We start from the raw sequence: 13,978 nt of genomic DNA, 5'->3' as shown, positions 1-13,978 counted from the left end.
ATCTGAGACGCTGCCAACCTCATCGGAAAAACCGTTTTGCAAATGAGTCTGCCACATCGCCGGCGACGTTGTCAGCAACACGAGTAACAAAAAATCTCAAATTCGATACCGAAAGATACCGACGCGAAAGACGATGAAAACAATTTTACGCCCAGCTGGCGTTGTGTGTGAATAATTTTACGCGAGATCATTCGCGAAAGCATCGCGTATGAATACAATACACGCGCCACATTCTGCCGATACGACGCGGCCCCTCGATGCTGGCGGAGGCACGTCGCAGAAATCGTGCGGAATCGAGATTCGAGAGAAAAGAATTGGACGTTTTTCATAGCGTATATGACGACAGTAATATCGAGGTCGATCCCTCGAGCGTGAATGGGCCGTATCCCCGATGATATTTTTTAAGGTTTATTGCGAAGATGCATGAGACCACGCAGGAGAAAGGAACATAGTTCATGCACAGACCCTCGTCTCTTTGACACAATTTCGAAATCAACTCCTTGCCGCTCCTCGGGAGGAACGCTTCCCGGGGGCGAAACTGCCCCCACACGTCTTCGCCACCCGGGAGCGCGCATACCGTCCGGCTATTCTGAGAACGGGAAAACGAAAATCCCGAAAGACGGAGGAGCAACACGGTCTGCGAGCCACGCCAGTGTTAACTTAGGACAAATTGAAAGCTCGAGGGGCAGGCTAACCTTCAATTTGAGTTTTCGCCCGTTTCCTGCGCCCGCTTGCTTACTCGGAGCATCGTCTTATCAGTCGCCTATCGCGCAGGACGAAGGGACGCTTGAACGGAATTTCAGAACTCGTCAGAAAAGGGAGCCGTTGAGAATAGTCGAAATATCGTCATGACTTTCTAATGCAAACACATAAAAACGATCTCTCTTTTGAAAATTGTGTTCATAGTCGCGTTATATGAACTGAAAGACAGAAATATTAAAAATTATATATATAATAAAAAATAGATAGGCTATCAGTAAACAAATTTATGCAATATGTAAGCACATCAATGAATTAATAACCAAGTAGAGAGACGTATAAGAAAAGAGGTATATAGATAAGACAAACCCACAAATTTAAGAACAAAAATATTTAAGATAAAAATATTTATTAAAGATATTTCTAAGATTTTGTCACGATACCCGAAAGATATTATGTAGATGTCGACGATCGACGTAGTCATTATTTAACTTATACTCAAGTCGTAATCCGTGGCCGCAATCATTCATATCATATATCGACATAACTTGAATATATCTTCTAAATATCAAATCGATATTTAGATATTTCGATTTAGATATCGATTACATCACATCGACACAATATCGACGAAATGTGGATATGTCGGTTGTTATTGCATCGAATAGTTCAAAGAATTATTATTGATATCGATTCTATCATCGTCTCGTTAACCAAGATGCATATCACGCTCGACGAAATATTGTTAATCCGTGGCCGCAAAGTCTTATATACGAAAGCGACTTTAGCCATTTTAATAAGTACAGGGAACAATGAGCAGATAGCTGCTAATGCTTACCAACGCCTTGAAACAATGCTACCCGCTTGTGGACGTTATCACGGCCTCTGAATGGGCGTTGATGCTTATCGCCTTGAAGTACGAGTAACCGAGTGAATCCTCGCACGGATAGCGTCAGAACTTGCCAGGATGTATCGTTTCCCCCAAAGGTACGATTTCGCGCTCCGTGGTCCCCTCTTTCTCTTTCTCTCTTTGTTTCCTTGGAAATTCTAGCGCGGCATGAAAGATTGCCGGAAAATATTTTCGTCAGGTCGTCGATTGTACCAGGATTACGAGCGGTACAAGTGGCTTCATAATAATATCGCGGTAATTCGCGGAACGTAATGCAATTCTGACGACTAGACTATTATGACTAGACCATTTACAACTATATAATATCTAAATATCTCTATATTTTTTACTTCTATTTAATTCCTCCTGATCATTTCAATAAATAATATATTAATTATGCAACTTATTTGGTTGATAATAATAATGGTTGGTAATATTAAATAATCTAACAAAGGTTAATAGCGATATAAGGGAACAATTTTCTTTATTATTATAATCATTTCATTCTTTTTTATTAGCGTTGAGAATTTCGATAAGATTTGGAGATTCAAAAGATGTCAGGAAGAAATGTCAAGAATTGTAAAAGCAGGTATAGCAATTGTATCTTTAATAATATGCATCAATAGAGATTTAAATTTCGATTCATTAACAATGATAAACAAAAATGAAAAAATATCAATGAAATGAAACTCGTCGCTCAGGAAACATTATTAGACGCGTATACGTATAAATAATTGCGAGATTAGAATCAGATGCCAAGGCAGTTATTTATATCTGTAAATTATTTAATATCTTGAATTCAAGCATGAAGTTTGAGGTATAATTAATTATAAATTAATATTATAACAATATTCATGGATCGTTAATCAGTTTCGGCTTGAAGCCATTTTGTTCTGTAAAATAAATGCAGATACAAATTGATGAATAATCGAAGATTCATGAAGCTACAGTTATTAGTCAAATGACAGACAGATTATGAATGCTTGCCTAAATTTTGATTCAGGTCATTAAACATCCTATATAATAAGCGATTTGACATACCTGGAAAATATATGATATAACATTGCTCGCGTCCCGCAGCCCCGACTTGTATCTAATCCGGCATCCCGGCTGTTCCATATCGTGGCAGTTTGAGAATTATTTCTTACCACTGACACTCGCAAAGGCACTCACATACATATAATAATACCCGCGGCAATGAACGCGATGTCGACGAGAATCCGACTGATGAATAATCGAAGATTCATGAAGCTACAGTTATTAGTCAAATGATGACAGATTATAAATGCTTACCGAAATTTTGATTCAGGTCATTAAGCATCCTATATAATATTCTATATAATAATCCGATTAAATATTTCAAGAGTTTAATATTTCAATATTTCAAGGAGGAATAATAACTAACGCCACTATACTAGCATCGTAGTGTGTGAATCGTTCGTCGGATCATGTACGAGTAGTCTGTTCTTCCTCGAAGAACTTCCTGAACTGGTGCACATTGGTGCAATAAGTAATTAGAGTGAGGCAAAATGTACTTACTCACTAACTTATTGCACCAGTGCGCACCAGTTTAGAAAGTTCTTCGTAAAAGACAAATCTATAATGACGAGGTCACGAAAAAATATGCGGCGCGCGTACTATCGTGAAGATATCAAAACAATGGACAAAAAGGTTCACGTAATTTCCTGGACGACGACATTTCAAGGAAATGTCGTCGTCTGTCGTCGTCGATTAATTATTATTAACTTCATTATTTTCCTATTATTTAGTTATTTAATATTTGCTAATCGTATGTACTTGATCTGTAATTAAACTATTGCAATACACAATTAATATATATATTGCTTATTGAAACTAAAAATAATATAATACAAATAGATAGATAAGTAAATATTAAATAATTCTGAAATAAGTCCTTTTTAATATGGAAGAAGCGGGTAAGCCTATGTGGGAAAAAGAAATTGCAACTAAACATTGCGGTACTTGAGAACTACAGACGGAAGAAATCAGACGGAAATTTCAGTCGTAAGAACAAAAAATTGGAAGCATTGAATTGGACTGCAAGGTTTTATTTGATTAATTGTTTTCGGTTATCTCAGCCGAATTTTAAAGCAGCTAAATGTTCAGACGAATGTTTTCTATTGCGGTAATAGAGATGACATTTTTTGTCACCGAATTTTCGTCTAGTCCCTGTTTAATTACACGAACTAAAATTGTTTCTCCCGCGTACTTGTAAAGTAGCTTAACAAATATAGCTCACAGAGCTTGATCTTGAATAATGTTACATCTCTAGATTCTCCGATTGGTCCTTTAGATTGGCCCTTTAGCTGCAATAATATTTTTACAAATTAGATGTAGAAAATTTCAATTCGGGCTTTTCTGGAATTTATTAAAATTTTACCGTACGAACATTATCGATCGAATCCTTTTGTGCTGGCATTGCGCGTGGGAAATATCATGAGAATCGCCGATAACGGGAAACACAGGCCATTGATCGTAATTTCCTTAAACGACGGATAATGTTCGGCGAGAAGATTCAAATCCGTGTCACTATCGATCTAAACTTCGCGGCGAACAAAGTGCAACCCCCCTCGATTCCGGAACGAACGATACGACGTCGAGTCGTCACGAGGAAATTCGTTACTCCGATGATCGTTTCCGTCGAAGCTCCTTCCAACGGCGCACAATGAAATGAATCACAGCTGCCGTTGTAGGCAATTGTTCGCGATTCATTTAACTTGCTAAGAGATTCTTTCCGGAAGTGCGGTGCGTTTTAGAGTGCCATCGCGAAAAGGAATTTTCTCTGAGAAGACCCATTTTCGGCGAAGACGTAGCGTAGTTGAGCGCAACTTGCGAATTCCCGTCGCGTCTCTCCGTCGCTCGCGCTTGTCGAGTGGTAGTCGTTAACACCCTCGTAATCCTTGTCGCACCGTGAAGCTAAATTGGCGTGCATACCAGACCACTCGAACATTTTGTTTATGACATTTCTCTCCTTGACACAGTCTTACTTCCAGCGCATAATTCGCGTACGAAAACTTCATTCGTAATGATATCCATTACGAATTAATAATTGTCAATTTTACAGTGTACATGAAAGCTGAAATTTCATTGTAAATTTGCAACTGTCAAAAAGAATTTATAACTAAAAATTTCCCAAGATGAATAATTTACGTGTCAAGAGTTGATATAAATGATGGGCGTTATAATGGTAAATTATAGAATAGGACAATGATAGAAATATGATAAAAGTGTACATATTGAGAGAAAAAATTAAAATAGTAATACATATATATTTTTATACTGAAAACAAAATCTTTTTCAAATGAAAAAAATATGTTTTCTTAAAACCGTTCCTCATGAAAACATTATTTTATTTTAATAAAAATATTTGAATTCAAGAATAAACATATCATCAATACTCATCGAACAAATTATTTATATTATTATTTTTTATTGTTTAAACATTTTTAAGCTAGAAACGAGCTTTTAAATCACACGCAAGGCAAATCCTGGGAACAGTCTGTTTCGTTTCGGCAATCCATCCGATTTTGCACACCTCGACAAACGCGATGCCGGCACGCGGATCATGCACGGCACGCAACTATATATGGTCTCCGCACGGTTACATAATACACATGTCGCAATGGAGTCATTGTGGGTGCGTGAGAATACCGAAAAAGCCGAGCGTCACTGAGAAACGCCCCCGATCGTGCATAAACGCTGAGCTTGGGAACGCGAATCCGTCGTCGTCGTCGTCGTCGTCGTCGTCGTCGTAGTCGTCGTGGTCGTCGTCGTTGTCGCACGCTATGGCGAGACACAGGGTTGAAGGAAGAGCGGCGTGAAGACTCGCCCTCCGCCGCAGGGACGGGCATCGCATCCAAGATATTCGAGCAATTTCAGCGGTAGCGAATATTCATGAACGACGCCACGCGAGCGCGCAGTCGGGGCTGTTTGTACTGTTCCGCTTCTATTCACCCTACGGATGGTGCGGTCGGGGTCAGAAAGCTTGCTTTACGAAGCAGGAAATCCGTACAGATGAGAGGCCGTTCAAGGAGAAAAGGAGGGCAGGTGGAAGGTGAGCGGGAGGGGCGGTGGCGGTGGCCGTGGAGTGGAAAATGAGCTAAAAGAGAGGTAGTCATCGGAGGTTAAGTGGCGTCGTCCACGCTTCAATTAGCTTAAGTACGCTTACAAAGCTGATGATACCGTGCAATCTGTCATAGCAACTGCCTGTTGACCGTATATTTGGCCGAAAAGACGGGATAATCCGACGTTCTCGCGAGGTGAAACGACAATAATCTCTTTTCTTCTTCTTCTTTCTTTCTTTCTTTTTTTGTCGCACGGTTGCGATACGTCGAGAAAATGCGTGACTTTTCAAGGTAGCTTTTATATATATCTACAGATAAAAGATCGTGAATAAGAAAGGGAGGGGAAACAGAATAGTATCTGGGAAAATTATATCGTATACATATTGTTCCGGATTACGCGGCTCTCTTCTGCTGCTTTCTTCCATCCATGTTCTCTCTCTCTCTCTCTCTCTCATAATTCGCTTCTTAAATCACTCAGAGAATAGAGTAGATGTTTAATCCAGTTTGGAAAAGCAAAGTCCGTATATTCGCAATATCGCTCGAAGTAGGCTTTCGTGTTTTTGTATAATTTAGTTCATAATAAGGAGTATTTTGGCAATTCATACAGTAATTTTCTTGAAACGTGATGGAATCGCAGAGAGAGAGAGAGAGAGAGAGAGAGAGAGAGAGAGCGAGAGAAAGAGAGAGGGAGACTGCATTGCCCCTCACACAATTTTCTAAATCGCAAACGCTATTCGCAAACCCGAAACTGTCGACAGAGATCTATACGCGCAGCCCGCGCGACAACAGGAAATCCGAATACGGCGGCAGGCGGGCGCGAGACAATTTGCGGAATCGCGATCGCCTTGAGGCTGGGAAATCGAAAACCCATGATTGCAATTGGTGCGCGCGAACGCTCTACACGTCCCGGTTACGTGGCTGCGAGCTGCTTGCATTGTCGCACGACGCCAAGCAAGTTTCCGTGCTTGGCTCGCGCCTGATATTACTTGGCATCTCTCGTCTTGCCGGATCTCTCGAGATGTCTCGAGACGTCTTCGCTCGAATCAACGGCGCTGCAAATCGTCGAAGCCGAGTCATCGGCTGTCGCGTGATCTTCCGAAGCGATCGTAATTATCGAAAAAGCTCCGAAAACCGTTCGGGTCGATTCGAAACATTTAACACCGGAACTACCGACGATTAACGCGATCTATTTTTACCGAAGTGGCCGAATTTACAGGTTCCTCTCAGGAGAAAGATGTTTATGTATTTTTCGTTTTACTTTTATTCTACACATGTTCTTTCTTTTAGTTCTATTCAATGTTCATTAAGGATATAAAGTGCAACTCTGTAAAAATTTGTGTAATTATAATCTTTATGTCTTACATATCTTTATATTGAATCTTTACTTATATAATCCTTATTATGATATATTATTATGAAATTGAATAATTATATTCGAAATATGTAAAGAGTAATTTTCATAAGAAATTGCAAACTAGTTATTTTTAACCGTCTGATAACATTAATATGAATCATTGTGTACAATTCTATTTTATTTCTATTGTTCTATTTTTGTAAAGAGAACTTTTTTACAAGTGTAAACAATTAGTTATTAATGAAGAGACATTGATACATTTTCGTACGTAATCATCAGCTAATTTTCTTTATATATATATATATATATATATTAGAGATGTGCGAATCAAGAATTTTTATGTCAAATAGAATCGAATCGAATCTCATTTTCTAAATTCGAATTCATAGCAAATCGAATCTATAAAATTTCACTCGAATTCGAATCGAATCGAATGAAATAGAATCGAATCATTAAAAAATTTAACATGACTATTAAACATGCAAATAATGATGGGAAATTTTAATATAAAAGGGAATTGATATTGTAATATCATCTTAAAGTAAAATATATATTTAAATATTTAAAATAATTTATAATTAAGTTATTAATTATAAGTTATATTAATTACAAGTTAAAGGTTCAAATATACAGGCCCAGATGGCCCGTTTTGTAGCTGATACACGCAAACGATAATGTATTTGATTCCTATGCGTATTATTCGGTTTCGAATCATAGGGATTCGGATTCGAATCGAATCGAATTACATTAGATTCGATTCGATTCGAATTCGAATTCGAATAGTTCGCACATCTCTAATATATATGTATATATTTGATGTACCAAAAATGATGGCAAAAATGATCTCGCGTGAGTTCGACGGCGCATATGAAGAAGGGAAGAAAACACGACGTACTCAATCACAACTGGGACTCTCGCGCGCAACATTCAACACAAAACATGTGCGTAAGAGAGGAAGTCTTTAGCGATTGAAAAAAATAGGAACGAATAGGAGAACGAATTCGAGATCGTACATTAGTGCCCGCTAATGGCTCTCGCGGAAGATCCCAGCCTGCCGTCACGCAGCTAACCGGTGCCGACGGTTTTGTTTTGCTGTGTACCATTAATACGGTCACCAACAACCAAACGATCTTTCACCGTTAACGAGGCACAAGGCGCCGGTAAATAGAAGAGAGCGGCAGACGTTAGCGGGATGACAGTAGTGCTAATCGTCGACGATCCCCCATTCTATCCCCCCCCCCTTCTCTGCCAGGTCATTCTCTGCACAGGAAATGTCACCGAAGGTGGAATTTACAGCTGGAGACGGGTTCAGCACATGCACACACATGTACATATAACCCGCGTACACATTCATACGTACAAAAAAAAAACACATACACAACCACACGGACGAGCCATACATTTTGGCTTCAGAACTTTTTAGAAGTTTATCGCGCTACAGTAATATCTATCATCTCGTAGACGCCCGTGCCAAGCGGACGTACCGTCTATTTAATCAATGATATTAAGTCAGGAAAATTTGAAAGAGGAAGATGTGAAATCAAGAAACGCGAAAGGCACCCGCAAGTAATTATTTCAAAATAAAACGCATTTGAAAGTCTATAGACGAAGTTTTTGTTCTTCAATCAATAGTAGAAGTTGAACACCCCAAATAGCACATTGGAAAAGATATTGTTTATCTATCTGAGAGCTCGAGTGAACATTGAAAATAATGAACCTCGCAAGAACCTCACGAGAACTTTAAATAACAATATGTCGCACTTTTTTCTTCGCACGTAATTTTATATATTAAACTAGATATGAACACATATTATCGCGTACTATTTTTTATTATCTCTGGTCGAAAACCAATGCGATTTATATATGAGCATGCATTATAAAATATGACGCTTTCTGAGCGTTTGATCTGTACACTCACTGACTTTCGTTGACTCCTGTGACTCTGCATCCGTCCAATGTCCAATCTCCTCAGCATCCAGGACGAGTTCCTTTTTCACAATATTTTGTCGCTTTTTCTTTCTCTTTGTTTATCTTTTCTCTTTCATTAATTTCCATGGGATTTAAGGAAAAAGAATGGCGAGACAAAGAAACATATATAGTCGCGTTTAAGAGATGAGATTTTTATTCCAAAAAGAAGTAAACACGATATTGCAACGTTCCGAGAATGTATACGTGAGACGCGATTCGCGTAGAATCAATCGCGAATGAAAATTACGACGTTTAGATAAGAGAGAAAAAACGAAAATGTTTTGTTTCGCGAACGATAATTCGAAAGAAACGCACGTCCTGTTTCGTAAGGACTAAGTTGTAATGTAAATAAACGCGCATACCGAATTTATCGGTCATTTCAAATGAAATCGCTTCTGACACGCGTGAAAAATATAGAACGTACGCGTAGAAAATTGATAAACTCGACAGACATAAAATTTATCAAGCCAAATAAGATAAATAATGATGAATTTCACGTGGCGATGGCGCAATTCTGATCAAATTTTAACATTACACACTACTCGAAGCAGGAGTTATATTGATTGAATCGCAGCAAATAATTCCATATCTTGATTTCAATATTATAACAAAATAAAGCATTTATATCTGTATCTCCTAATGATTCTGAGTAAATATAAAAGAGAGAAATATATATTATATCTTAAAGATTCTGTTGTGTAATATCGTCATTGAAAGACACGATCTCCTGATTATTTCGAGCAATGTGTGAAAAAAGAATAATTAAATCGCATTGATTTTCTCGAGATATTGCAAACACCCATCACCATAAAAATGTCTTTTTTTTTCTGACTCACCGATACACAGCAGACAGAGTCAGCCGCGTTCTGCTGCGGATCTGTAACAAAAAATATAGTTTCGTTAGTTAAACCGTTAGGTTAAAAGTTAGGTTAGGTTAGGTTAGGTTGAGTTCAGTTCGCGGAAGCGCGCGTGCAGATACAAATGTTGATCCTTTGTCATCGTAAGTCAACGGCTTTTATTCTAATCACTCGGTTTTCGATCGCAATGAATCAAGAAATGTATAAACGATCAGTGAACCTCACCTTCAAGCCGACTCTGCTCGGCCCGAACCGGATCCTCCGGTGCGGCATCGGCGTCCGTCGAAACTGCATCCCGGTAACCGCAACTATCGCGTGGCCGTAAACTCCAGCAGATCTGTAACAAAAAGCGGGTTCCCTCATTAGTATTACAGCGACAAATGCGCCCCGCATCAAGAGTACGAAGACTCGAGACTACAAATTAGCTTCTTCAACTTAATCAAGTTAACCAATAAAAGTTTACCTTTAAAGACCATGAAACACTGCTATTACTTAAGATGCTCCGGATCGTCACGTGTGCACACACACACACACACACACGCACGAATATTACACGTTACACGCGCGCGTATACTGTGATCGAGCGTGAAAATTCGGAAATTATTACGCGCGACGATCGGCCGATCTGTCCGCCGCCGCGGCGTAAACAATAATGGAAGCGGTCGCGGCAGTTGCGTACTTACGGACATGTTGTTTTCAAAATCACGCGACCTTGTCCCGCCGGGACGCGTCTCAGAGAGCCCGTAACGTTGTATAAAATTTACCTTTCTTAACAAAACAAAAGTAAAAAGAAGCGCCAAGTACACGCGCAACATGTAGTGTTATTTTTAGAAATTTCAAATTACTTTTTTTCAAGTTATATATGTAACATAAAATTTTACAAGTAAAATTTATAACTATAATAAAACTCTACAACACTACTTTGCAAAAGAAATGATATAAACGGCAATGTTTACGCTTTTAGTACTGTGCATCGTACCGCATCTGAGCGTGTATCTTTGGGCAATATAATTTATTATTTTCGTTATACAAGTAATAAGTTTGTATAAGTAAAACTTATATCTCTAACAATAAATTCTTCTATTGAATACTATAAATAAAACTCTACAAAACTGTTCTACAAAAAAATGATATAACAAAACAATAACTGAATTGAAAAACTCTACTCAACATCAACTCTGCAAATGAGAGCGATTTGCAATCTGAAGATAAATATATCGAGAACTCTCAATGATACACAGTCCGGTACTTTAAAAACAGTCTTCATTATTTATTAGAACACTGAGTTTTATCGTTATTTTACTTGTTATTATAATAAATTAGTTAATATAACAATGCAATAAAAAATATTTTAGCAAAATATCTTAGCTTCTCTCTCTCTCTTTCTCTCTCTCGCTCGCTCTCGCTCTCTTTCTCTTTCTCGCATATTTCTACTCCTGTATTCTAGCAATATTCTTCTCTCTCTTACTCTCTATCGCTTGCTCACTCGCACTCACTGCTTCTTCAGCGCGTTTGTAACGCCTCTGGTATCGGAAAAGTGAGATGCACAAATCCCCTTTCCTCTGCGGTCTAGCGTTTCTTACTTTCTTACTGAATCGAAATTTTTCGTGATTTGGACTTTATTCTAAAATATCTACACTTAGGGATAACGTACACAAAAAACACAAGGACACTTTTCTTCCTATTTTTTAAGGCCGAATCGATTGGGACTGCAAAAACCTCGATCGGTTTAGCCATTGCTGAGATATGAATATCTCACCTCGTTTCAACTCGTAGTTTCGCGTAATATAGGCACGGTGTGTGTCCCGCATCGTTCGGGCGCAACTTCGTTTGGCGCGAGGCACTACCGTACCTCTTGATAACGCTTAACAACGTTAAATCATTCGAAGTCACGATAAATAGACGATGAGCGGTCGATATTTATAGTAACTTGCACGCTGCGTGACGGATGAGCGTGATACGCGAGAATATCGCGCACTAATTAAACGTTGGCGCATTGTTTCGCCGCTAAGTTGCGCCATATGTTTTCATCCTTTAAGGACGGAGGTCGCAAATGAGTGACCTAAATTTGCGCGCCCAGCTGGCAGTCGCCTATTGACAATAAGTTCCGAATCTCCGAGTAGCGTTCGAAGTTTCGAAATATCGGAGCTTTTAATAGAATTAATTTTCTACAACAGGATTCTGTACGATCAATATCATTGAAATATTCATATGCTCGAATATTCACACTTCGGAATTTCGCTATTCGGATGCAATGCCCCGAAATCCGAAATTCGAATAACTCTGAAGCTTCAAACACAACTTATGGATTTAATGTTGATACTTCGAGTGCGGAGCAACTCAACGAAAAAGCGCACTATATGCCCGGAACTCCGGAATATTATCAAATTAATATTGTCGTTGGAATTTCGTTTCGTGACTACTCTGTGATATCAGACAGAACAAAAATTAATTAATATTCTCAACTCAAGGTAATAAAATCTACAGCTAGACTCTTGTTGCTAACAAGCTGAGCAAGTGAACGTACAAATAAGAGCTTTTGAAAGTATCGATTTATAACGAACGCGGAGCACGCATATACAATCGCGCATCTACAATACTCGAAGAGTTAAAGAGTTAAAAAAAAAGTCGACAATAATAAGCGATAGTATCTCAAAACGTTTTATAACGTTATTTTTATCGGACGATGTTATTCGTGAATAGGGTTGCTACATTTGAAAATTAGAAAACCTGAACAAACTTTCAAAAGAAAAAAGAAATTGGGAATGCAATAATTTTTCGAAGAATGTATCGACGGAAGAGTATTTAATCCGGAGTAATAATCTGGAGACTTTTAATATCAGCTGAACAATTAAACATTGGTAGTAAAATCTGGACAGTCCAGTTGAGATCTGGATATCTAGCAACTTTACTCGCGGACGACTTCAATCGTATGTTTCACATATTTTCCGCGTCTCCTCCACCCTCTCGAGCTTCCCCTGTCTTTGTGAAAGTTTGAAATGACATCTGTCGCGTGTGTATTATATATAGAGAGCGCATGCAGCGCGAACAAATCCCATATTCACCGGTCGTGATGTGTCATTTGTCTTGTGTTAATAGTCGACCTATCTTCCGTCTACTGTCTCGCTCCATTATCGTACATTTACGTTTCATATCGCTCAATCTAGAGCCAAATGGCGATTTGTACGTGAAATTTGCTGACACAGCTCGGAAGGGAAGATGTTGTTAACTGAAATCCCAACTTTTCACCAGTAATCCATCGAAAGACTTTTTCACGTCAACAATTAAAGAACAATTAAAGAAAAATAAATAAATAAAAATCCTGAGCTGCAGCAATAAAAAGGTCACTGGTGGAAACTGTAATGCACATTATCGATCAGCTCTCACTCGTGTCTTTCATTTGCAACGCGTACGCTGCACCTATTACCACTCGCGGCTCGTTTCCCCTGAATTTTAACACGCTGGGAATGCTGATGACAATGATGTGTGCGTCGAAAAAGGTAATATTTGGTTCACCGAAAGTTCGCCGGACCATTTTAAAAAACACGCATGATTGAAATAAAATTGCAATTGGCGAGTCACTCGGTTGAGAGAATTTGTGCTGTTAATAAAATACCAAGCTTTCCGCGAAAAAATAAAAAAGTCTCTGTCGACGGATGGATTTATAGTCGTGTGTGTGGGAGGGGGGGGAGGCGAAGGATGATCATGACGATTCCACGGAAGTTAACCGACCTTCTCTTCCTTTTTTTTTTGTTGCAGGGCGACCCATGGTTCATCCGCCGAGTCAGACGGTGACGGCGAACGAGGGTGAGCCGTTGGACATCGTCGTCGAATTCTGCGCCGAGCCGAGCTACACGAAGATTCTCTGGACATCGGAAGAGCACGTATATATACCCGGTGCACTATCTCGCGATGGGGTTCAAGCTCTCGCAATCGAGGTAAATTTGCCTGTTGAATCTTGCTCGCGGTATCGTATAAATATTAATGTATGGATACGTGTATGTTTTGGATACAGACGTGAGAAACATCAAAATACAAAATAAAAGAGCTTGTAAGAGCCGACGCTGGGTAAACATTGTGCATGTAAATTAAATTAGCAATTAACACATAAGCGACTCATGGGGAA

General features: G+C 38.9%; 1 protein-coding gene across 7 annotated transcripts in view; it reads left to right on the top strand.

Moving 5' to 3' along the window:
• tei (irregular chiasm C-roughest protein teiresias) overlaps window positions 1-13,978 on the top strand; it is a 444,987-nt gene that overhangs the window by 422,714 nt on the left and 8,295 nt on the right. For all 7 annotated transcript variants that reach the window (XM_025298172.1, XM_025298173.1, XM_025298171.1 and 4 more), the window contains one exon: window positions 13,612-13,790. In XM_025298172.1, coding sequence (XP_025153957.1) covers window positions 13,612-13,790 — 179 coding nt within the window. The remainder of the gene's footprint in view (window positions 1-13,611; window positions 13,791-13,978) is intronic.

This window comes from Harpegnathos saltator, unplaced genomic scaffold (genome assembly GCF_003227715.2).
Source record: "Harpegnathos saltator strain DR-91 unplaced genomic scaffold, Hsal_v8.6 scaffold208, whole genome shotgun sequence".
Lineage (NCBI taxonomy): Eukaryota > Metazoa > Arthropoda > Insecta > Hymenoptera > Formicidae > Harpegnathos > Harpegnathos saltator.
The sequence above is the reverse complement of the archived record's forward strand: the minus strand, read 5'-3'. Positions and strand labels throughout refer to the sequence as shown.